The 26,011-nt window shown below is 42.7% G+C and overlaps 1 protein-coding gene across 1 annotated transcript; it reads right to left on the bottom strand.

Moving 5' to 3' along the window:
* Positions 1-8: 8 nt before the first annotated feature.
* Positions 9-20,416, bottom strand: OLFM4 (olfactomedin 4). The gene is made up of 5 exons (XM_069467193.1): positions 20,228-20,416; positions 15,186-15,338; positions 8,062-8,274; positions 6,911-7,070; positions 9-863 (listed from the first exon to the last, which is right to left on the bottom strand). The coding sequence occupies exons 1-5, from the start codon at positions 20,414-20,416 to the stop codon at positions 52-54; spliced, it is 1,527 nt and encodes a 508-aa protein (XP_069323294.1). The 3' UTR covers positions 9-51.
* Positions 20,417-26,011: the final 5,595 nt, after the last annotated feature.

The raw sequence follows: 26,011 nt of genomic DNA on the forward strand, positions 1-26,011 counted from the left end.
GAGAAGACTATTTTTTTCAACAAACATTTTATTTCTCTTTCACTCTAACAACTAAACAGCTTCCTGGGGTTCCTGCAGGAAGACCAGATCATAATTCAGAAGGTAACCATCATTATAGACATAAAGTTTCTGGTCAAAAGGGTGGTAGTTAATGCTCTGCATGTTTTCTTGCATCTTATGTATTGTAATGTCTAGCTTGCCCTCTTTCCCTGTGTTTGTGTCATAGTAGTAGAAAATCTCTTCTGTTCTGGTGTTCAGAGTACGGGTGGCATAGAGAACCCCACATACCATGAAGGCATTAGAAGCAGATGGTTTATACTGCTTGGTATACCAAGTGTTTAGCACCTCAAGTGTGGTGTCGTTGAGTTTACTAATCACCATGTTGCCAGTGCTGGCTTCAGTTGAATAAATCACCCACAACCCATGCTCATCCACAGCCAAGTCGATATCTTGCCAAGCAACATTAGCATATGAAAAACGGTTATTATAGGCAGCACCAGGGAGATTTTTAGTCACAGCAACCTTGTTGGTGGTCAGGTTAATTTTCGCAATGTTCCCAGTGTTGTACCAGTTCACATACATGTTGTTCTTGTAAACTGCTGTACCACTACCTTGGCCATAGGTAATCCGATTTTGTCGAGCATTTGCATACAATAGCAAGTCATCCAGTGTGCTGTGGAGTCTGTAATATTCCAACAGTCTCGCATCTGTATTCAATGGCGCCACCCAATACAGCCCATTTCCTGGATGCTGGGGAGAGTAATCTCGACCCCAGGCACCGTACTTGTAAGAAAATCCTCTCCAGTTGAGTTGAACCACAGCCGGTCTGCTGATGTTCACCACACCACCGTGACTGCAGCTCCCTATACAGACAAGAAAATAAAAGGGATTTCTTAGAGAAAATGAATGGCAGAATACAAATAGTTTAATATCCTAAGAACCAAAGGAACCCATAAATATTTTTCTCCTGTCAAGGTTCAATGACAGCAGCGGTTCTGATGGGGAAGAGCCAAAACCTCCGCTGTTGGCTCTACAGAGAACTGCCTTCTGCTTCCACGGATGGGCTTTCTGTCTGGAAAATGGGGGTAATGAAACTGCCAAGAATCATATTTTAAAAGCTTGAAGGCCCAGAGAGAGAAAAGAGGGACTTGGTGAATTGAATATATTTTCTGGTATCAGAAAGCATTTTCCAAATATTACCTTGTTACATTTTTTCTCATAGAAAAATCAAGAAAGCAAGATGATTCCAGAATCCTACTCTATTTCCATAAATCCCAAAGGTGCTGTTCACCAGGTTCAACCCCAGGGAGAATTGTGATGAAGGACAAGATAGTCCTGGGCAAGTCTTCTTGTCCTACCTCATTCTGCCCTTTCCTGGGACCCCAAGTGCACATCTGCACCAGGTACCAATCCTGCTGTCAGCTATTCTCAGTAGAAGAGGTTTTAAATATAGTACTTTATAGATCCAGAAAGATGGTGGGATCTATGGTGGGATTTTAGCCTTGAGAAGCCATGAAGCTATTTTTGGGCAGTGCTGCCTGCTCTGTGACCGGTGCTTAGCCCATCACATAAATCCCGTGGCGACCGTCCCGCTGCAGAGTTATGAGGTGAGTCCTGCTGTTCATAACCCATATGCTGCAGTGCCATAGAATGACAGGCAAGTATTTCATCCTTCCCATTCTGACACTGTCATTGTCACAGTGTGTACAATCAAGTGGGACCAGAACCACTGGTCCATTGACTCTGCATTCCCTGAAACACTTGGGTAAATGACTCAGGCTGGGCAATGGGCCCTTCACATCGCACTACCTCCGAAACGTCTGCCAACCCAGAGCGTTTATGAGCTATAAAAAATAAAATAAAATTCTGCCAATATTTTTGTAATAACTATCCAGAGAGTGAACACACATTTTCTGGGATCTTAATAAATAGTCTTTCAAAAACTGGTGAGAAAGTTTATTGGATAAAAAAGAAAATCCAACTTCAAGTACATTTGTGGTCATTTTCCCTTATCCTGCTGCTTAGAGCAGAGCAGAGGAGATGAGAAAGGCGCAGAACATGAATTGCTGGATCTGGTGTCAAATGCTTGGCAGGAATCAAAGAGCCATAAAGACACACAAGGTGAGCTGGAGCCAAAAGCAAAGCTCCAAAGGGTTGCATGAGATTAACACCGTGTGGGGTGAGGGGGGCAAGGCCTTAGTCCCTGAGTCTCTGCTGTGTCCAGCATGGAAAGACCCATTGCTTTCTTGCTAAACACTTCCCCTCTCCACCCTCCTCACTCAGGAACTGCTCAAAGGTGAAACCATTACTAGAAATTCTGCTTTTATTTTTCCAATCTGCTGGGGCTGTTTGGTCCCAGAATTAAATACATGCTTCTTAAATGCTCTCATAAATCCACAGTTGGTGAGAAAGCCAGCCAACCATACAACAGGTAGAGAAATGAAACCACTCTGTACCCAACCTCAAATAATTTTGCATATCATTAAGCAGAACACAGTCGCGGGTTTATTTTAATAATGCATGTGCCATTTCATAAATAAAAAAGCAACGTGTGTTCAGCCAAGAGACTGCTTTCCACTAAAGAAATAATAAATAAAATTATAAATTATTATTTCTTCTACTAAAAGTGATCTCTCAGATGAATGCTTGTTTGCTTTTGTTTATGAAACAATGCATGAATTATTAAAATGAAGTTAGCGGTGTGTTCAGTTTAATGATAACAAAAATTGTTCAAGTTTCCATATGCTACAAACTGGATTTTCTAGCTAAAATATCTTCCTGAAAACTTATTTATTCAACTACACTTCACTCTGAGGAAAGTCACTTTTTTTTTACCTTCAGATTAAAAGACTTAGGGATGGTTTGCTTCATTTGAATCTTGCCTTTCTGGAAAGGAAATATTCCAAACCAACAGCAACAAAATATTTAAGGAAAATTTATGATGCGTATAACTTATTCAAGCATTTTCATGAGGATAAAGATAAACTATTCTGTCCTTGATGTAGAAATCTTTAGACATGAAGGAACCAAAATAAACTGCTCAAAAATTACTATCACTACTACTATTACTATTATGCTAATAGTACTATTACTATTATTAATATTAATAATTGTATAGTAATATTATATTAATAATAATGGCTCATTTCATAAGTTGACCAGAAAATTAAAATTGTACCCAGTATAAATATTGAAATTGTATAAAACTCAAATTTCTATTCCTTACCTCCCAACCACTTGTAAACACTCTCCTGTTCATTTGTTATCCTCCCTTTACTCTCTGTCCCCTTTGGGCCATTTTTAGGGCCCTGGCTATGGTTGAAAGGAAGTGGAAATAGGGACAAGAACTCAGCATTGTGGCCAGTACTATACATGTGGCCACAACAGTGGCAGACCAGCAAAAAGACTATGGCAGACCTCCCCGACTCCAGGCAGCAAACTGAAATTGACAGCCAGCCCAGTGCCCACTGCTCCTTAGGGTCCCCATCCCCCACCCCAGCTTGGCTGAGCTTCTCCCCACCCTCCCCTCTCTCACTCCCCTTCCCAGCCCCTTCCTTCATTTCAAGGTCTTAGACACACTTCATTGCCCTCCTACCCTTCCCATCCCACATTTACCCTGGCCCTGGGGCAACAACCCATTGCCCAGCCATGATACGAGAATTGTGAAAGACCAAGGAATCATTTTGCATTTTCTGGTGGAAGAGAACACAGCACAGAACTGTCACGAGCCAGAGTACCCTTTTAGCTACTCTACAGGCAAAGAAGCAAAAATCATTTGGTGTTAATCAGGTTTTGATTTTTCAAAGAGCCTGATTTTCACAGAACATGATAGGAGGAACCCTCTACACAAATGTAGTCTTGGTTGGCAATCTCTTCATCGTGCAATTCGTTAGATAATGTCGTGGTATTCCGAAAAGATTCAAGGAAGCTCTGTTCAGGAGACTTTAAAGTAGTCTATCTTAGCTTTTTAAAAGTGTCATGATTAGTAGCATTTTTTTAAAGCCAATAATTATATGCCTGCAGAGGAAAATTAATCTTGGATCTATTTAATGCACTCTCTCACCTGGGCAACTGAACTTTGTTTGAGCCAAGAGAAGAATATGATTGACTTATAAGAATTAGGCAATTAAAATGATCATAATTATAAAATGATTAAGACTAAATTGACTGTGAAGCATTGGATATACGCTACTCAACACTCTGCTCTTCTCCAGGCTTGAGATTTTAGCAGGTCACCCCATGTCTTTCATGCCCCATTCAATCACCAACCACTTACTGAGTGCCCACTGCATACCTAGCACAGAGCCCAGCACACCAAGCAAAATGGTGATCGGCCCCAAGCCTTCTTGTCACGTGTGGCCTATATGCAGGCAGCTAGATTCAGAGGAAAAAACAGAGAGAGACTGAAGTTTTAAGGGGAAAAAAGTTAATGAGTAGAAGGCCAATTATTTTAGATGAGGAAGTTCTATGAAATGAAGCAGAAAAGGAAGTTGTTTGCAGCAAAAAACAAATCTAAAGCATATTTTATGGAACCTGAAATACATGTTCTTGCTCTAAGTTCAAGCTGACCACAGGGTTAGCAACTGTAGCTGCAAGGAGGAGGCCCAGAAAGCACAGAATTACTTTAGCGCTGAGACTTGCATATTAGTCTTTTTTTGTTCTGTGCAACTCTGCAGTGAAAAAAGCAGACAGGCCAGATTTTAAAGTCCCATAATAGTGAGTAACTTTAATTAAAGTCTCCACAGGCTCACAACTTTGCGGTGCCTGGGGATTTTCCAATTCTGCATTATCAACCAATCCAAACAGAAAGAGAGCAAGTGAAAGAAATTGATTTAAAAACATGACCAAAAGTCAGTTTAATATAAACATCATAAATATAATATGAACAAACCTGGCGGAGAGCCAGGTGGCTTGGCAGGGATTCAGGTACAGCCAAGGTTGTGGGAAAGTGAGTGGAAATCTGGGTCCAATTTGCTTAAACAACACAGCTGAGCAGGGATGGATCACCAAAGCCTAAGTGTGAGGGCCTAGGGGAAAGTTCTGGAAAAAACAATTTAACAACAACAACAAAAAATCCAACAGACTCACTTGCTTTGCTCCCTAGATGCTAAGCAGTGCGTTTTCTCCCCCACCCTCATTCTTGGGTTACGGCCGCCCAGCACCGTGGGTCCAGAGCTGACCAGGAGAGAAGCCCCTTACATTGCAGCTTCAGCCCCGTCACCAACTGTCTGGCCTCAGGAAAAGCAGCATCCTGGCCACCCGAGTCCCCTCCTCTGAGACACCATGGGGCTAAGTCAGATGGCCCTGAATGTTAATTTAATTACCTCCTGCTCTACAATGTCCTCATTCTAAGGGATACATAGAAAATTGTGCCAGAGAAATCTATTCCTTAAGGACGATTTTCTTGGGACAAGGGGTCATTCAGGTATTTTCAGTTGTCACAGCTTTTAATCCTGCCTCAGTGAGCCCCCACGGCCCAGCAGATCCAGTTCACATTTCCTACGTGTATCTACACCACTGATCCCAGACCAAATGTAGTCTGAGTTTAGTACAGAGGACACTGTGGTCTGTGCTCTAAACCTCCCCTGTATGTCATACTAGGACAGAGTCCCAGTTGCAGGGGGAGGAGAAAGAGTCCCCTAAGCAAGACCAAGAGGCCTCTACCTATGGCCAGATCTGACTGAAACCTTGAAGAAACCAGCTGTATGTACGGACAAGGATCCAGAAAGGTGCAGTCTAAAAGGAAACAGGAGTGAGAATTAGAATTAATTAAAATTAAAAGGCTGTATGATTTGATGAAAAGATACAGTTCCCATTCAGGCTGAGATGCTCAGGATCTGCAGAGAAAAGGCCCCCATGACCTCGATGTCTCTAAAGGACGGGGCTGAATGCTGTGGCCGAGAGGCTGCCTTTAGTTCACCTGGAGGGAGGCACTGCAGGGCACAAGGATCCGGCCCTGCTTCTGTTCACAGCAAGGTTTTCAGTTCAATTATCATCATTACTAATAACATCTATTGCCAGTGTATAAGTGCCGAGTACACAGCTCTGAGCTTCGCAAGTGTTGGTTCATCCCCACAGCAAGCCCGCAAGGCAGGTACTATTATTCTCCCATTTTACAAATGGGAAGATTAAGGATCTTTTTGCTTCAGCTGAATAGCCAGGAAGTCTTGGGGATTCTAAAGCTATGTATGCTCTGCAACCCTACGTTCTACGGCCACCAGTCGTGGGCATGTTTATAGGTCGCCCACCTCTGTGCTGTCCTTCACCCCAAGGAAGATTCATTAGAGAGTGACATGCCACCCTACCCTCCAGGAACTCACAGTCCCAGAGGGACAGCAAGACACACCCACAAGAACCACGATATGTGGGGGCCATTCCTTCAATCCTTAAGGAATCCCAGGACACACAATATAGCATGTGCTCAACATGCACTTCATGTTGAGAACAAAGGGAAAATTAAAGAGGAGAAAAGAGAGCGGAAGGAGAGAGGGAGGGCAGGAGTATTCAGGGCATAAACCCAGCTAATCAGGTAAGTGAGCCAATTAGGCCTTATAATTCACAGGAAAGTGGATGCCACATACATTCCGGGGGCTTTCCCCAAGGGCCCCCATAGCTCCTCCATCACCATAGAGGGTTTTTTTCCTGTTACTAAATGTGAAGGGAATACGTGTAACTTGTGGGTTTTGTTCAAATTAACTCATTCTGTGTGCTCTTCCTCTGTCAGCCCCAGAATGGGAGAGTACGCAGAACTACTTGCTGTGGGGGGAGATTTTAAACATGGAAGAGTAAACCCAGATCTGCGAGAATTCCATCCTTCTTGCTTCACCATTGCAGTCCCAAATCCCTTCCCCACTGCACTCACGGCTCGCCATGGGGCCTGGCTCAAGTGGTAAAAATGTGGTGTGCTTACCCGGAGAGGGAGGAGGAGGGGTGGCGAGAGACCCTTCGCCTTTGGAGGCCTCACACTCCTTCAGCTTTTTCTTCAGCGCCTCGATTTGTCGGCGAATGACAAGGACGTTGTTTTTGTCTAGCGACTCGAGCTTCTCTACCAGGAGAGTCATATTCCTTATCTAAGGAAATACAAATTCAGAGTGGTTTTATATTATTGTGCAATTTCTTTCATAAACATTCCAGGGCTGCATTTGTCATTTAGTGAAACATTGCTAAGAGAACACACCAGAGATTCTTCTGAATGGTTTCATTTGGAAGCATACATTTCATGGTTTAGCATGAATGCCTGTCAGATCTCAGGCAGATGTGTGTGACAAGAAGAAAATGGCAAAGATTTTAACAGCTTTAATAATAGAGCACAGGCTCATTCTAAGCATCCACAAATGTCCATTAAAGTCCATTTCTAATAACCTTCCCCTATAAACTCGTGTTTACTCATGTGGGATTATAATTAAGTTCCCAATGAATGGTGAGAGTCAGAGAAAACTTAAATTCTAAAATACGTAACCAGAATTCTCTATTATAGCCCATGTCATGACTGTGCTAGTAAATTCTTGTTGATATAAATTACCCAACCGTAACATTAATGTGATGGCTTTATCCACAGATCTTAAAAGGCTTCACTAAAACACACTCACAAGAAATTTCCTAAAGGGGGTTGTCAGTATGTGGAGAAGGATTCCAAGAGGGATCAAGGATTAAATAGTGATTCAAAAGGAGAAACAGACCTTTTGCAATCAGGTAAATTGTGGATTTTTAGTCCCATGCGGATAAATTCAGAGCAGAGAGGACACCTGATCTAGCTTGGCCATGGACAGTTGTTCAAATTCATGTCACCTCATCACTTCCTTTCCAGAGAAGTTCAAAGTCCATTTGGTTCTGGGACAGGATTCTGACCATTAGCCAACATCTGCTCCTAAGTCAATGTGCTTAACTTACTATTCAAAGACGGGCATCCATCCAAAACAGAACATGGGATATACCACGTGACCGTGAGAGAGTAGAGAATAGAAGTCAGAAGAGAGAGATTCATATCCCAGTCCTAGCACTTGCTTATGGTCACTGAAGAGAATTGATTATCCTATACTAAGAAGTGAGTTCACTCCTTACCTCCACTTCCAGCTGGTTAACAATTTCTGAGCTTCCAACAAAACTCTGCCTCAGTTGAATGACCAATTTCTGCATCTCCTTCACTTCCAACTTGATCAGCTCAAAGTCCAGTTCAGTGTAAGAAATGGTATCCTTCTCCATGACCTCGACGCGGACAGTTAGGTTTAAGAGTTTCTTTTCATACACACTGATTAACTGGACGTATTCCTTCACCTGAAAGGGAATCAAAAAGCTCAAGTCAGTTCCCAGAGTGATATCACACCACTTTCCTCCAGCCCTTGAGGACTACTTGATTCCTGAAAATCATTGTTGTTTGCAAAGAGATGGATCACAAATATATTTAACTAGATTTTTAAAAATCTATCCAAATACAAGTTAAAAAGAACTTATTACTACAAGTGCGGGGAAGTGGATTTTGCACTTACCTACACTAAAAATAAATTTTCTTCAGAATCATCATTTGCAAGTATATTTTAACCTCCATTTTGACATTTGAAGACATTAGCTCCCCAAACTAACCTGGTTTGAATCAGAGTCTCTTGCTATCAGTCCTCCCTCAATGCACATACTCTAAATCAGGGTTTCTCAACCTCAGCACTATTGACATTTTGGGCTGAATTGTTATTTCTTGTGGCGCTGTGCTGTGGATTGTAGGATATTAACCAGCATCCTTGGCCTCTAGATGAAAATCCCAACCCAACTGTGACAACCCAAAATGTCTCTGGACATTGCTAAATGTTTCCTGGGGACAGAATCACCACCGCCGCCACCGCTCTCCCTCCATTTAGAACCACTGCTCTAAATCAAAGCATTTTCTAGAAGAGGAAGAAAGGCACTAATTAGAATTCCTTCTTTGATCACCAGGCAATGAGTTTTGAGCCCCTTTACCTTTTACAAGTGGCATAAAGATCCAACCTACTACACAATATGTGTGTGTGCGCGCTGTGAAGTGCACGTTTCATTAAGTGCGCCCACATTTATTCCAAGAACTGATTATTGCAATCAGACCTTTAAATTACACATTTGTTGCATATATTTGAATGTCTGATCATTAAGTTAAAATACTTCCAAAAATCCCCTTGGTGGTTTAGTGTATAATTGGAATCTCCAAATGGATATTTTAATAAACACAGTTGGTGGTTTTCTTCTGTATCTGATCTCTAAAGGAAATGTCGTGGCTTTTTTAAGGACCTGCTCATTAAAAGTTTCTGGTTTTACATTCTTTTTAAAAATTTGAACATAAGTGATACTCTGCCCCAAACTACATTAATGTCAAGTAGCTGATCCACAGCGCCTGGATGAATTCAGAGCCAGATGTTGGCCTCTAATCCTTCTAATACCAAAGGCAGCCCTAACTTCTGTCATTTTAGCCCTTCTACTTAACCCCACTGTGCAAATTAGAGTAGACTCATAGGCCACAGACCTAAAGGGCTAGGGCTTCAGGCAGAGAGGATTTTAATGAAAGTTGAAAATACAGCCCTTGGCACTGCTAGTGTATCTCCTCGGGCAACTGATGCTCACTGCCATCAGATGTACCATCACTTGGAGGCTGATGAGGCTGGTGACATTTTGGTGGATAGGAGGGTTAAAATAAATATGCAGTCGCCCCTCAGTATCCAAGGGGGACTGTTTCCAGGAACACCCCTCCCCCGCCATGGATACCAAAATCCACAGATGCTCAAGTCCCTTATATAAAATGGAAGCGTCCTTGTATATAACCTATGCATATCCCCCCCGTACACATTAGATCATTTCTAGATCCTTTATGATGCCTAATACAATGTAAATTCTGTGCAAATCATTGTCAGACTGTATTTTTAATTAGTATTTTTTATTGTTGTATTATTTTTATTGGGCTTTTTTCCTGAACATTCTCAGTGTGAGGTTGATTGACTCCACAGATGCAGAACCGAAGGAGATGGAGGGCCGACTATATATAAAACCTAACAAGTCCCCCTCAAGAGTACGCATAGCTATAAGGTGGCCAGGTTTCAATTTCTAAAAAATCGGGGATAAAACTTTGCCTATGATAAAAATAAATAAATAAAGTGCCAATCCATTGCAGAAATGGAAGTCTGAGAAATGAATATGCTTGTTGGCATTTGGCTTTGCCAACTCTTGGAACAAATGATACACCCTCAGCTTTCCTGGAACATTTTTGGTGGCACAGCGCAGCTGTTGTTCTACAGAAATGAGTGATTCAACTGTCAGCCCTGCTAAATAAAATGTGGCTCTCCCAGATTCTCACAGAAAACCAAAGCATAATCTGGAGTTTGCAACCTATGAGCATGTGTGGTGTGCCTACCCTAGTTCAGCCGCAAAAGGAAGAGTCCCTGAAGATCTGTTTGCAAAAAATTGTTGAGGTTCTTTCAGCTGACATTTCAAGGAAGCTCAGTGGTGATATTCAGGAAAACTGGAATCATCCATGAGTTATAGAAGGTGGGAAGGAATTTGAGGATGGGCCAGAAAGACTTCACAGTGTGAGCTTTACTAGTTTAAGCAAATTATTAGTACACACCTTTCCCATGTATGGATCTGTATCGTTGAGTTGGTGTGACAGTTCTGGGAACATGCCAGCTCTTCCTAGGAGGTGTGGTCTCAGTAGAGGCAGCCCTGCTTGCCCAGGGATGTGTCTAGCACTTAGTGCATTCCTCCTCTTCCAGAAAATGCAATCATTCACCACAAAAATGACCCTTTTTTTTTGAGACAGAGTCTCACTCTGTTGCCCAGGCTAGAGTGCCGTGGTATCAGCCTAGCTCACAGCAACCTCAAACTCCTGGGCTCAAGGGATTCTTCTGCCTCAGCCTCCCCAGTAGCTGGGACAACAGGTGCATGCCACCATACCTGGCTATTTTTTTCTATTTTTAGTGGGGATGGGGTCTTGCTCTTGCTCAGGCTGGTCTTGAACACCTGAGCTCAAGCGATCCTCCCACCTCGGCCTCCCAGAGTGCTAGGATTACAGGCATGAGCCACCACGCCCAGCCACAAAATGATGTTTTAATCAATGACAGATCACATACACTACAGTGGTCCCACAAGATTATAATACCATATTTTTGCTGTACCTTTCTGTGTTTAGGTATATATAGATACCCAAATACTTACCATTGTGTAACAATTGCCTGAAGGATTCAGTACAGTCACATGCTGTACAGGTTTGTAGCCTGGGAGCAATGGGCTATACCACAGCCCCTAGGTGTGTGGTACCCAGCTAGCTGTGTGTAAGTACACTATGAACTATGATGCTCACAGTGACGAAATCGGCTAACAGTGCATTTCTCAGAATGCCCCCCCTTTAAGTCTTTAAGTGATGCATGGCTGTATTGAGATCTAGAGCAGTAGTTCTCAATGGAGGGTGGGAGTGGGGTGTTGATTTTATACCCATGGAACATTCAGCAATGTCTAGAGACATTTTGGTTTGTCACATCTTGGGGGTGGGTGGATGCCACCTGCTTGCAGAGGCCAGGAACACTGCTAAACATTCTAGCAAGAATATGGGTCTAGCCCTGAGGGACGCAAACCTATATGACATCTTTACCTTGAAGCTCCTCATGACTACAAGTTTGAGAGTTAGAACGTTCATCTATGTTTGCTTTTAAACCACCAGTCTAACATTCAGAGCTTCCATTTTATTTTGTGTGCATACACGTACTATGTTATTGATGTAGAATAAACTTTGTTTGGAGGTTTGTTTTGCAGTGGCTGTTATTGCTTCTTGTAATAAATGCCATCTTGTAATAAAAAAGAATGTAGTGCAACTGGCTATTAAGCTAAAGCATTAGTCTGGTTCATGTTTCTGCCAGTCCCTCATAACTTGTGATCACAACTATGGCCAGATTATTTGAAATAAGTAAATTTACTTTGCAACATATTGTTATTTTCAATATATCTTTTAAAATAAATATAACATATAAAGTACTTTGGAGCTGGACCACCTGGGCTCAAATCTGACTTCAGGACTTAGTAGGGCAATCACTTAATTTCTCTAAGCCTTAGTTTCCTGTATACTAGGGTTGATGATCTTGGGCTTAAGATTATTGTAAAGATTAGAGATAATGTGCATAGCAAATGGAGACCCTATAAATTACAGAGATTAATAAACACTGATTTCAGTGTTTTTCAATCTGACCTTTTAATTTACTATATTTCACTGCACAAAACATTGCTCAATCAATGTTGTTTATTTATGGGTTGCTTTAATGTCTCCCAGGCTACCTCCATCTTGTCATGCATGAAGATCTATTAGCAAAAGCATTGTATTAAATAACTTGCCCCAAAGACCAAAAGCCCCCAGAGAAAGAGAAAATCCTCAGTTGCCTTTTGTGCCGTCCCCTTTCTAAGTGTAGTCACAAGAGGATGTATCATAAACAACAGAAAAGTATAAAATACTTTCAGCATCTTTTTTTTTTTTTTTTTTTTTTTTTTTTTTTTTTTTTGAGACAGAGTCTCACTTTGTTGCCCAGGCTAGAGTGAGTGCCGTGGCGTCAGCTTAGCTCACAGCAACCTCAGACTCCTCGGCTTAAGCGATCCTACTGCCTCAGCCTCCCAAGTAGCTGGGACTACAGGCATGTGCCACTATGCCCGGCTAATTTTTTTTTTTATATAGATTTTTAGTTTTCCATATAATGTCTTTCTATTTTTAGTAGAGACGGGGTCTCGCTCAGGCTGGTCTCGAACTCCTGACCTTGAGCGATCCACCCGCCTCGGCCTCCCAGAGTGCTAGGATTACAGGCGTGAGCCACCGCGCCCGGCCACTTTCAGCATCTTATGCAGAGGCAGCTCCCTGTCTTCTGTGTGTACTGGCAGATAATGAATCAATGTAAGGCAGTCAAAAAACCTTTGCTACTGGCCTGACCTAAATAGGCATTCTCCCAGGCCCCCAGATAAATGATGATTTCCAAGGCAACCTAGGAACAGCTATAATAATTCACCTGGAAATTCAAAAGCCTTCAGCTAGAGAGATAACTTTGGATTTGAAGGCATTACTGACCTACTGCATCTCTTCTTGAGTCTGCCCAGGAAGATGAAAACAGTATAACCAAAAGGAAAGAGACCTGGATGGATACAGAAGACCAAAATTCCCAACCTGGCTTACCCAGCCAAGAGAGGAATGATCTTGAGCAAGACCCTTTACTTTTATGAACCTCAGTATTTCCATCCCTAGAATGGGAGAGGGACCACCTGGCCTATCTGCCTTAAACGGATGCTTGAGAAGAGAATAGAACTGGAAGCATTTGGAAAGGCACAAACAAAAGCTGCTACTATTATTATTGTTATTATCACCTGTCACACCAGATCGATTATGTAAATCCCAGCTGGCAAGTACATTTTTTCTTAGGCGTCAATCACAAATTTTTTTAGGACCAGCTACTGACACTTTTCAGAACTAAAATTTTTCCCACCTACTCTGCACTTCTTCCCTGCCAATTATTAACAAAGCAGACGCTACCTGCCCCCTTACAGGATTAGAATTAAATGTCCTATATTCACAAACCTGGCAAGCCACATACTCTCCCTGAAGCAGCATGAGGTTTCAAACTGCCCTTCACACTGCTGCTAGCAAAGGCGACATGCAAATCAGTAACTTCCACTATTTCAAAGCAAATGACTCTAACCGAAAAGATCTTTACCTAGGATTTTCCTCTACTTGTTATGTTTTTATGCATAACTTCTTATCTGTACTTGATTATGCTGGAATAAGGCTATGAATATTAATGGTTAGAATTTATAATTTAGCGCTGTGCCTTTTCTGCTGATTAATTCAAGGACACTTTATTTCTTAAGAAGCTAGGTTCCTGGAGTAGTCAAACACATTTTCCTGGGCACTCATTTAAACCTAGAATATTTATCTACCAATTCAGGTTGAAAGTAGGGTCTCAGCCTCACTATAATTTTTGTCTTAAAGGATAACTATGTTGAATGTTGAGGTGGCTTAGCTCAAATTTCTCAGGAAAATTTATTTTGAATCTTGTAGTAAAGCCAGAGCTCCCTGTAAATTAATGGAGTTGTACTAAATAATGTATAATGTGATTATAGCCTAGGTTGGACTTCACCTGTGCGGAAAATAGGAGCCTTTTCTAATTGATTTTTAACTTGGCTGAAAAGGTGGAAGGGGTCAAAACTGGAACGCCAAGTCACATTCTTGCCTGAGCCAGCTCAGAGAAGGGCAAACCCTTTAGGATTACTCCTTCTGGCTGGAGAAAAGCGGTAATCAGAGAGTTCCGGCCAGAGTTTTTACCAAGGCTGAGAAACCTATTAGTCTTGATTCAAATTCCCAGGGAAGCCTTCAATTTTGGTCTAATGTTGGACACATTTAATGTAATGTTCCTGCTGAGACAATAGAGGGTAATCACCAAGAAAGAGAGGGAGAGAGGGAAGGAAGGGAGCAAATTGTACTAATTAAACAGGAGGGGAAAAAGGGAAGAGGGAGAGAGGGAAGGAGGGTAAGAGGAAGGAAGTTTGGGGGAAGGGAAGAGGAGGAAGAGGAAAGAAAGAAGGAGAAAGCATCATCTAAAAGTAAGAGAAGACCGAAAGCATCCAAAATAAAAGAATTAAGAAGGAAAGGGAAAGAGAGCTTAGAAGGGGTACACAAAGGATGGGAAAATGAGGTTCATAAAGTTAAAGAAGTCTGTTCCCATTGAAGCCATGGGAATAAGAAATGGAAGGAATAGGGAATGGAACAGGTATAGAAGAAAGGTGAAAGAGAAGGGAGACAAGCTAGAACTAAAGAGGATGGAAGAGAGGAAAGAAAAGAAAGCAAAGCCGGAGGGAGGATCTAAACCAAAAGGAAGAAAAAACAACAAAACAAAATAAAAACTGCAGGTTGGGGTTTGCAGGGCGAGCTCAAGGCCTCTTCCCAACTGCATGAGTACCACAGTACTCAAGTGAGTTTTCATCCCTGGCATGAGTAATCTTGACCCCATTTTCTTCCTGTGCTCTCATTTTCCCTGCTATAAAGAACTCCATAGGTGTACTATAAAATAAATGCTAAAACCTCCATAGGATACAAATGTGCTGTCTTTGATACCGTGAAGAATGGTTGCTCATAAAATCCTAAGTTAAAAAAAAGCTTTGTTTTGTTTGTTTGTTCCTATCAAGATACTGCTTCAAAAGAAAATGCTTACTTTAGAGAGCTCTTTCTCAAACTTCTGGGAAAGAATGTGAGCTGTGAATTCCAAGCGTTCCACTCTGTCCGCGGGAAAGGTGGTGTCTGGCAGGGAAACGGAGCAGCGGCAGGTCCCACGGTCATCCACGGAGCCGGTGAAATTGGAAAGTGACTGTAAATAATAACACGTTGAACATCAGTAATAGGCAGGAGAGGGAGCTTTTTGGCAACGGGAAGGCCAGAAATTGGTCTTTCAAAAGAACACTTAAAGGCAAGCAAATGGAGTTCAACACATAAATGAATAAAATCATAGAAACAAGAAAAACTGCCATGTTTTCACAGATGGTGACCACACATAGCATTCAGCCACCTTTCCACCTGCTGGACTAAACCACTCTGTCAGCAGCCTTTACCAAAAGGAAGATTCTCCATTCTTGAGGAGTCTTAAAGGAAATTATTACTCTCTCTATGCAAGGGAAGGGAAATAAAGAGGCAATGAGAGTTCTAAGATTGAATTTCAGTTCTAGCCCTCACTAGATGTGAAACCTCAAGTCTTTCCTGCATCTGTAAAACAGAGATAACCTGCTTCACAGGTTGTCCTCAGTAATGTGAGCCAAGTCCCTGGCACAGGGCAGGTGATCAGTAAGTACCACTTTCTCTTTCCTTCTGTTACTCATTTTCCTCTCCTTACCTTCACCCCAACCCCAATCCTCTTCCTCCCAATCGGAATGAGAGAACCGTCAAGGATGTGGCTACAGGGAAAATATACAGTGCAAATTCATATCCTCTCTTCACCTGGGAAATTACATAATTAACATCCTTCAAAATGCAAACAAACCAGCCATGTGTTTAAAACTGAACAGTGTGTATGTTTGAACGTTTCGTGCAAAGTTTTTTAAATAAAAGTTTTCCAGCTTACCACTTGCAGAAAAGTCATTTTAAAATATTTGATGTTTCTTTAAGATATTCAGGCTCACACTTCAGTGCTGCTGCATATTTTCAAATGACAGGCTGGAAAGATCCTATTTTTCTTTTGCCCCTTTGAACTTCCCCAAGGGGATCCCGGCACGATTAACATTTTTTTATTACTACTATTGCCTTTCAGAGCGACTCTTGGCAGCTGACTGGCTGTGCCTTTTAATGATCTCATCTGAAGACCAACCCAAAGCTCACCTGTGGAACATCAGCCTGAAGGGACTTTTTATGAAACTACTAAGGAGAAAGCAATGGTTTTCAGAATTTGAAGAGACTCAGGCCATGCCTCTCAAAGTTCAGGTCAGCTGGCTGCAGCTGAGGTTGTGTGTTCTGTGCATTTAATGTCTACCAAGCTGCATGACTCCCGAACTCGCTGGGCCTAGACACTTCTATAATCAAGACCCATTTTATCAGTGATCTTTCAGCCAATCTAGGCTTTCACAACTAAGTTGTTTTTTTAACCTAAGCTTCTTTAAGATGAGCAAAAAGAAAAATATGCATGTGTGTATCCAGAAGTCTCTATATGTATACAGTCAAAATTCCTGACATTGGAATGTCAGTCTCTATATGTATACAGTCAAAAGACCTGACATTGGTCTCAATTTTCTTTTCCAATCACATCCCCACACCTGCAGGAATTGGGGAGTACAGATAATAGACAAGCAGGTTTATGCTGAACATGGGGGTAGGGGTACAGGGTTGGATAGGGGAAGAGTCTTTGCCAGAGATGAATAAAGACTGGACAAGATATACCAGGAGCCTGGCAGAGAAGCCAGCTTCCCTTGAAACCGGCTTTATTTCTTTCTCTGAAGATAGAAAGCCTCCAGCTGAAGCATGCCAAGGCTTTTACGGGAAGGACCAACTTATCATGGACTTTTGAAGAAATAGCTTAGTATAATAACTGTCTAGAAAAAAAATCTTGCATTGCATTTTGACAAGAGGAGGTTAATTAGCTGCACAAGACAGCATTGGACCATTCTCAGAGTTCTCTAAAAAGCTCTGCCAGCTCAAAAAAGAGTGGATAACATCAAGCAGTCTCTAGACAGTCAACTAGGAACCACTGTCTAACAACTTTTAGTCTTGAAGTTCACCTGAAAGACAGGCAAATAATTATGAGCCCTACTGACAGCCATCCCATCGGTTTCTATTGAACATTCTGTGTCAACGCTGTGGACTCCCCAGCTTCCATCCTGCTTATCATCAGCCCGGCATGCTCAGCTGACATCAAAATGGTCCATAAGTTTGATCAGTGTCTCCCATTAGAGATATTTCTGCTCCTCGCATTCAAAGACAATGAAGCTAATGGTGATGAGTCTCTCTCTGCGGTAAATGTTCAAACTCCATCTGAATATAACGTGGGGGATGGGAGGTTGACTAGTAGTGCATGTCCCTTGGCCTTTGGAAGGATATGTGATCCCACTTGTGGAGGGCAAATAGGACCCTGCAGGTCCCATGAGACACCCTGTATGGGTAGGTTCTCATGCAGCATGTGTTCAATTAACATTTGCTGATGTCTGTAGCATGCCAGGCTCTGGCATTCGGGAGATGGATTAAGACCCACTTGCTGCCCAGGAGTCAGGCCCACCACCATTATGAAGGCCCTAGTGGTTTTCTCAACCAGCCCAGTAGTCTGATGACAAAAGCGCGTCACTCGTTGTGGTTTCAACTATGCCAGTTGCCATGTGGAGCTGAGCTTTGGGCCTTTTCCTCATCTGGGAATTGAGGACCCTGTAGCAGCCCCTCCTTTGGAGAGTGATATCTGAGGCATGGAGCATACTCTGAACACTTACAGCAGAAGGTGCTGCTCACATTTGTGATTTAAGGTTACAATCAGCTCTCATTAGCAGCCAAGTCTAAGTGCCGACAAAGATTCAAGGCATAAAATAATGGTACTCCACATTTTCAAAGTACAGAAAATGATACGTTTGGAACTTGCTCAATGACAGTTATAAAAGGGTTTTTCCACCACTTTCCAAAGAGCTCATCAAGCTGACAACCAGCCCCAGAAAATTAGGTTTATAGTGGAATTGACTCCTGGTCCGCTATTAAAAAAAAAAAAAAAAAAAAGTTGGAGTTGTGATAACTGACTCACCAGAGGGAGATAAGTAAACTAGGAAGGAAATTAAAATCTAAGTACAATTTAACTACCATTTCTTATCTATTTCTAGATAGTTGTCTCTTTACCAGACAATAGGAATTTTGGATTTCTCTATTTCTTGACTGTTATTTTAATTTCTATTATTTTAGCTGATGATCTTACCCAAATGCTGGTTTCTGACTGTGATAAATCTTCATAATAAATTATTATTGTTAACCTCACTCCAAAAAATAAAAATGCTAACCAATTCTGATCATCCCCAGAAATCATTTAGTATCATGGAGTAAAATTATGCATCTGATTTCTGGCTACAAAGAATCTTTGTGCATATTCATGATTCCCAAACCTTTCTCCTCTTAAAAATAAGCAATTCTCATCTATACTCCCTGGAAATAAAGAAATCTACATATGGAGAGATGGTGATGAGAATGGACAGACTAATTTTGAGCTATATAACTTGCTAGCTTAGTGACTTTAACCCAATGCGTTTATCTTGCTAAGCCTCAGTCTTCAAATCTCTAAAATGGGATCATTAATTTTACCTATGTCTTAGGGTTAAATAAGATAATATATATTCTGTACTTAACCTAGTCCTGGCATTTATTAAGCAGACAGTAAATATCATTGCCACTGTTTCTATCTAGGCCCTATCCAAAACATTTGCTAATCACCAAATTTTTATTGTGTATGTATTCCTGATGGTGAAAATGAAAACAAACCAAAGCCTTTTCCTCCCCTTTTCCCATTCACCCTTACATTCAGACATACTCAGGTAAGCAGCTACCTGACCTGTGAGTAAAGATCCTAGAAGTACAGGATTAAGATGTTAAGACTTCCCCACCCCAAGTCATACCTTAGCAAGGAGAGCCCAGGAGGTTTTGCAGAGTGGACCTCCTGCAGAAAGGCCCAGAGGTGAAGTGCATAACTGCTTCTTGCCCCCCAACCTCTCACCCCCTCCAAGCCTATTCCCTCTGCTTTAAAGGAGATGGGAAGAGGACATCCCCTAAGGACTGGGCTCATTATGCCTTTAGTATACTTAGCCTCACTGGACCAGTCTGTTTGTAATGCATGACTTTTTGGTTTTGTTTGTTTGTTGCTGCTGTTGTTTAGAGCTGAAAATGGCCTTAACAATTCCCTATAAGGAAGATTGAAAAGAGTTAACACTCCCTGGGGAAATGTTCACTTTCCTAAAGACCAATAAGTCCTCCCCTTATTTCTGACACCCATCTCCTTTACAAACTAGGCCAAGAGAAACTGTCAGGGCTCCAACTAGAGCATCCGGCTCTCTCTGACTCCCTTGAGGGCCACTGTTCACCATCCGCAGGGTCCCTGCTGGGCAGCAAATCAACTGGACAAACTTTCCTGGAGCTGCTAGTAGTAGCAGGGCCCCTTTCCCAAGAGCTCTTAGTCCAGGCTGCAGATTAGAATCACCTGGGAAGAGGTTTTTTAAAATGTCTGATATTTACATAAAGAAATGATAAATGCATGAGGTGATGGATACCCTGGTTACCCTGATTGGATTATTATTACACATTGTATGCCTGTATCAAAACATCACATGCACCCCATAATTATATACAACTGTTATGTACCCATAATAATTTAAAATTTAAAAAAAAATTTAAATCTGATTTTTAAACATCTGTGCAGGATGATTTTTTAAAAAGTACAGACCCCAAGAGTCTGTGCTTTTAGAGTACCCCTCACCGCCTAGTCTAACATGCAGACAGGTTTGAGAACCTCTTGAAAGCATAGATTCTTTCTCAAAACCCCCCCAGCTGGAGAAATGAGAGGTCGTCTCTCTTGCTCACAATTTAATTATTTCACCTACATTTTAATTCATTTCCAGGGCACCTATAGTCAACAAAAGGAGCCTTAAATCTTATAGAGTGGCCCAGGTCTAGCCATCCGTGAAATTGTATTCAGGTCCCCAAAAAGCGAGAGGAAGGGAATGAACACAGCTCACTCAGACTCTGGGGTCTCCTCACCTGGGATGGGGGAGCTTTGCTGCCCAAGAAGGTGGGGCTGGTGCTGGAGCCAAAGCTGGAGCCGGAGTCAAAGCCCAAGAAGGAGCTGGAGTCAGGGGTGGAGGCCAGGAAATCCAAATCCCCCAAATCCCCTACAGCCTGGCCCAGGAAGAGCAAAAGGGCTAGAAGAAAGGGGTGGCCCGGCCTCATCTTGTCCTCTGGGCAGGAGCCGCTGGCTCTGCACGGACCCCAGGGGCTTCTTATAGTGCCTGGTGGGGATTTCCCCACGGCCCATGTATGGGGAAAGAGGAAGTGGCCAGGGAACCTGTGACCCACCCAGAAGGGTCAGGGCACCCAGGAACCTGAGTCACTGCCCACGCCTTGTTCCTGAGCCCCGCTCTGTGAGCTGCCCCTGGCTCCAGATATCTCCTGCCAAATATTAACTCAAATGGGCTTTTTGAAGCCCAATCACATTTCCAACTTGGTACTTCCTTGAAAGAGGGGAGATCAGAGTAGTCCTCCTGGATGACACAGAGTTTGGGGGCACCAATGGGGAAAAGCAACCTTCAGTCCTTTACCTAGAATCTGCCTCTGGTGGTTCTCCCCCACTTTGCTGAATGCTACTTTCCAGAGAAAGTTAGGAAACTTGCCTTAAAGACCGTGAGTGTGCCCTGGGGCTGTCTGCAGCTTCCCTCTTCAGTTTCTACTGTCTTTGACCTGTGCCTTGCAGTGTCTGCTGCTGGACCGAGTTCTCTCAACAACCCCACTGTGAAGGAGAGACCTGCAAAACCAGACAGTACTCTGCATTATGAGCACTCGCCACTGTCTGCTTGCTGGAGGGGAGAGAAAGAACCCAGACAAACGAGGGCCCTCGGATGACCCAGTGCCGGCTCTCCCAGGCCAGGGTGCTGCTGTAGACCCATCAAGGGGGCTTCCAGGAGCAATTTCTCTCTCCAGCAGACTCTGTCTGCCCTCCCTTGCCCCGGACTCTCATGTGAGTGGGCCAGGCCTTCAGGATCTCAGGGTTTATTCTGCACGAAACTAAAAAATAGGATGCGTGTGCCCCACCCAGCTTCCTGATCCTGGATCAGGATCCATTCTCCACTCTCTGACAGTTCACACACCTTTGTGACCTCCACTTTCCTCCACATGGAGTGAAAAACGTGTTGGCCCGAACAGTAAAACCCAGCTCTGTCACGCGAGTCCATGGCTTTCCACATGTCACCGAGCCCTGCTAGGGTTGTAACAGTTCCTAAATTGTTAGAAGTAAATAAAATATTATATGGGAATTTGCTTAGAGGCTTTGAAGAGCTATACAAATGTCAGCTTCTTCATTTTTTGTTGAATTTCCTAAAACCTGGATCAGTTTGTAAGATTGTTGGGTTCAAAACAGGGAAAGAAGGCCCATGTCCCCCACTCCGTCCCCACCCGACCCCAGGAGCGCCACACAAACTCTCAGAATAAACACAGTGCTAATGTGAGAAACAGAGTCTTAAACCCTTGGTACACTATCCAGGTCTGTTCAGATACTCGTGGGGACACAGCCAGGGCAGGGGCAGCCATAATGCAAATGGAGGAACAGAGAGTGAAGAAAGGAGAACAGACGGAGGGGAAGGCAGGCAAGTCTGTCTTTTAGGTGCAGCCAGGGCACACTGGGGCTGCATCCCTGGTCAGTGCCCTGAACTGCCCCCTGACTGGGAGGGCTGAGCGGACACCCCACCTAGACCAGCCTCCCCAACTTTAGGGTCCACACTGCCTGGGCCACCCAGGCTGTCATTGCTGCCTTCCCCACCCTCCACACTGAAACCACCCATCGAGCCACTCAAGGCTGTCTTCTCAGGCCAGTCATGCCCATTTCGTGTGGATGTGAGGATTCAAGGCAGTTAGAGGAGACCCAGGAAGGACAGGAACATTTTCCCAGAAGCTTTCTGGAAACAATGGGATCCACCTCCATTATCTGCTCCAAAGGGAATCTGTAGTCAAGACTGAGGTCTGCAACAGGTGATCCATGGCCAGCTGTCAGGGGGCAGGAGGTGTATCTTCAAGGCCCCGCTCTCATTCTGCCCATTCAACCCCTATGTAGGGTTACCAGATTTAGTGATACCCAGCTTCAATTTGAATTTCAGATAAAGAACCCAATATAATAATTTTTTAGTATACATATGTTCCAAGCAATATTTGGGATATACTTATACTAAAATAATTATATGTTGTTTATTTAACATTCCAGCTGAATTAGATGGCCTGTATTTTATCTGGGAACCCTAATATGGAAGCAGAATATGTGCTGTGAAGTTTATTGTTCCCAATGGGAAGCAATTTAGCCTTGACCTTTTTGACCAAATGTTCTACCCACTTAGATGCCCAGTTCAAGGCAGGGAACACATAAACCATGTGCACTGGATCCATGGTTCTCAGATTGAATTCTGTGAATATGGACATAAGAGGGAGAGGGTGTCTCTACCTCCCATCACAATTCCCCTCCACCTCCTGATTCCCACGAAAGCAAAGGGCAAAATCTGTTCTCATTTGCTAGTAGCCTCTGCCTGTGGCTGTAATGAACCTTCCTTGTCCCTTTTCTCAAAGAGCATGTTGGTGCCCCTGTCAGGAGAAAAAAAAAAAAAAAAAAATCTCATTAACAATGGTAGCCTGCAGTCACAACCACCCTTAAAGGCTTCTATGGCCAATCCTTTAGAAGACCCCTTACCAGAGGGGTTGCATTCCTGCAAAAATGAGGCAGCAGTTCTCCCAAGCACAAAGTGGCTTAGCCAGGAAAGAACCACCAGCTACCACTGTGCTCGGAAGCTAATTTGTTCCTGTATGCCTCCAGAGTTTCCAGAATAAAACTTTAATCTATTTGGTACCCTCAAATGCACAAAAGCATTGGTGATGCCTCAGTAATGAGATTATTAATAATAGTAGTTTGATCAGTTTCTCTGCAAGTACCTTTGTCCTGAGAATCAAGCAGCCTCCTGGTTATTTGACAGCCTCAAAGACAGGAGAAAATTATCAGAGCTGCAAAGCAAGCAGTGTATTATTTGTTTTAAAAAAAAAAAAAGTTTCAGACCCCAGGCTCCCTTTAGAGTAAAGGGGTCACTGAAATTCACTTGAGTAATACAGCATTCCTCACTGACAGCTTGAAAGAAAGCTGTTATTTGTGCACTTCATTAGGGGAACTCCCCAAAGCTGTGCTTCTTGAACAGTTGCAACACACAGGGAAGATATCCACACAGATATAGCCTTAATTTAATCCTCCTGTCATTAAAAGCCAATGTCAAACACACACTGGCATTTTCAGAAGAGAATGTCTCTAGGGTCTCTGGTGTATACAAGGACAATAGAGGCTGTGTTTAGTCTACGCAGAATCGACAAGAGAGGCTTTCTATGTCAGTTGACTTCCTCCTCAACACCCCTCAAATCTCTATTACCAATACCAGTAATCATGTGTAAAAGTAATAATCCGCTGACACCATGTATATACCCTGGAAACTGGTCCTTCAGTGAACAATGTGCATTAGAGCTTACTGTGTGCAAAATAGCAGGCCCTATGATGAGTTATGAAGAAAGGAAGCAGAAATTTTGCTAATGAATATATCTAGTCACTGAGGGGAGCCGGGCCACGCCAGAGAGTGTACTAGGAATACAAACAATAAATTGAACACAAAACCAATTACATGAATACTGACAAATGACTGGATAGACTATGGCGACCCAGCCCAAGGTGGGTTAAAGTGTGAGAATTCACCAGGTGGTGAGCTTCTTGAGGACAGACGATGGATGGCTTCCTTGGTTTCGAATCTCCAGCATGTAGCCTGGTGCTTGGCACATGGTGTCCAATAAACGTTTGTGCACCAGGGAATATATTTAGTAAACAAACAAAATCATGCATGCATGCATGAAGAAATGGGTTGCTTTAATAAGAATTGTGGATGAAATTCTTAAATAACTATTGGAGAAAATACTTATTTTTTAAATTAGTGTTGGAGAAAGGGAGTGAGTTCCAAGCAAGAGAAACTGCACAAACAAAACAACTCAGGCAACCTGAATTCTCTCCAGGGCTGGGATTATGCCCATGCCCCTGCAGTCTCATATGGCCCACCCTGGCAACTCATCCTTGGATTACAGTTCCTAAGTTGTTCTTCAGCCTGACCCAAACCCCTAAATCAACATCCTAATTCCCTAAGCATATCCTATATCAGGAACTACCAAGATTTAACCATCTCATCATGGTTTAGTAGATCCAAACCTCAAATTACAGAACTTTCAACCAAATACTTAATGTTTTCAATCTGCAGCAAAATCATCCATGTTGATGAAATTCAGAACCAAACTAGTATTATAAAAAGGGCAACTAATGGGCAACTAAGGGCAAACTTCTGTACAAATGTGGAAAGGCAACAACAACAACAGGAGTGTTGAAAGGTAGCATCTACTCATTTTTTTTAGGAAAAAGAGAAACTTTATACCCTCCACAGAGGAAGTTTGGACTAATGCCATAACAGTGGCTGATCAGTCAAGAAACACCCCGCCACCATTTCCAGCAGTAAATGGACTCAGGAGTCACCAAACCTCAGATTAATCTCTGGACACCACGAGATAGACTCTGCCCAGAGACCTAGAACCATAGTCTGCCCCCTAAACTCCTCTTGTCATCCCCTGGCTACCGCAGTGAGGCGCATCTTCACTTCACCCCCACCTCAACATCTGAGTTTTCCATACCTCTTGGACACTGTAAATCACGCAGTTGCCCCTCAAAGCCTGGATAGGTTGATTTCTCCAACCAGAAGTGAAGAGCTTCCTCTTCTTGCTCATCTGCCCCATCGCAGATGCCTCTACTGGCCTCACATCCCACCCGCCCGAGTTTTAGTATCCAGGTTCCCAGTGAGAACTGTCTTCTCCCTAGTTAGTTGCACGTGTCCAGCCCCTACACCTCTCACTGTGGGAAAGAGGCAAAGTCTTTCTGGATCTATGGGATCTATTCTAGGTTGTCACCTGGAATTCAATTCATTGTCGCCTGCAACCACTCAGCATTTTCAGATTTAGCCGTAACTTGTACTTTTACTTCTGTTACTTCCCTGCCCCAATCTTCTCAAATCTTGGGTTATGGACTAGATGTTTGTGTCCCTCCCCACCAAAATTTAAGGTTGAAACCCTAATTCCCATGCGATAGTATTAGGAGATGGGGACTTTAGGAGGTGATTAGATCACGAGGGTGACACCCTCATGAGGGAATTGGTACCTTTATGAAAAGAACACCAAAGAGCTTTTTTGCCCTTTCCTTCATGTGAGGAAAAGTCAACAGTCTCCAATGTGGAAAAGGTTCTTCACTAGAACCTGGCCATGTTAACACCCTGATCTCAGACTTCCAGGCTCCAGAACTATGATAAATAAATTTCTATTGTTAATAAGCTACCCAATCTATAATACTTTGATATAGCAGCCCCAACTAAGATACCCTTTACATGCTAAGCCCAAGCTAGGTGTCAGAAGTCTGTATTTTAGAATTCTTGCACTAGGGGCAAGCCATTATAGTGAGAAGGGCAAAGAGTCCAAAACAGTGAGCAAAACTATTGGATCTACCTACTTCCTAGCTTGGTAACTTTGTGCACAGAAGCACAACATGACCTGAACTTTACAAGATGGTAGCCACTAGCCACATACAGCTATTGAACACTGGAAATAAGGCAAGTCTGAACGGAGATGTGTTTTAAATACAAAATATATGCTGGACTTCAAAGATTTCATATAAAAGAAAAGAATATAAAATAATCTCATCAATAATCTTTATATTAATCACATGTTGAA

This window comes from Eulemur rufifrons, chromosome 4 (assembly GCF_041146395.1).
Source record: "Eulemur rufifrons isolate Redbay chromosome 4, OSU_ERuf_1, whole genome shotgun sequence".
NCBI classification, from domain to species: domain Eukaryota; kingdom Metazoa; phylum Chordata; class Mammalia; order Primates; family Lemuridae; genus Eulemur; species Eulemur rufifrons.

What these genes read in the sequence shown, in the direction of transcription:
- OLFM4 (XM_069467193.1), bottom strand. Translation starts at nt 20,416, where the DNA reads ATGAGGCCGGGCCACCCCTTTCTTCTAGCCCTTTTGCTCTTCCTGGGC. An exon ending in GCAAAGCTCCCCCATCCCAG is followed by an intron (nt 15,339 to 20,227) that starts GTGAGGAGACCC and finishes TATTATTTACAG; the next exon opens with TCACTTTCCAATTTCACCGG. An exon ending in CCCTCCTCCTCCCTCTCCGG is followed by an intron (nt 864 to 6,910) that starts GTAAGCACACCA and finishes TTGTCTGTATAG; the next exon opens with GGAGCTGCAGTCACGGTGGT.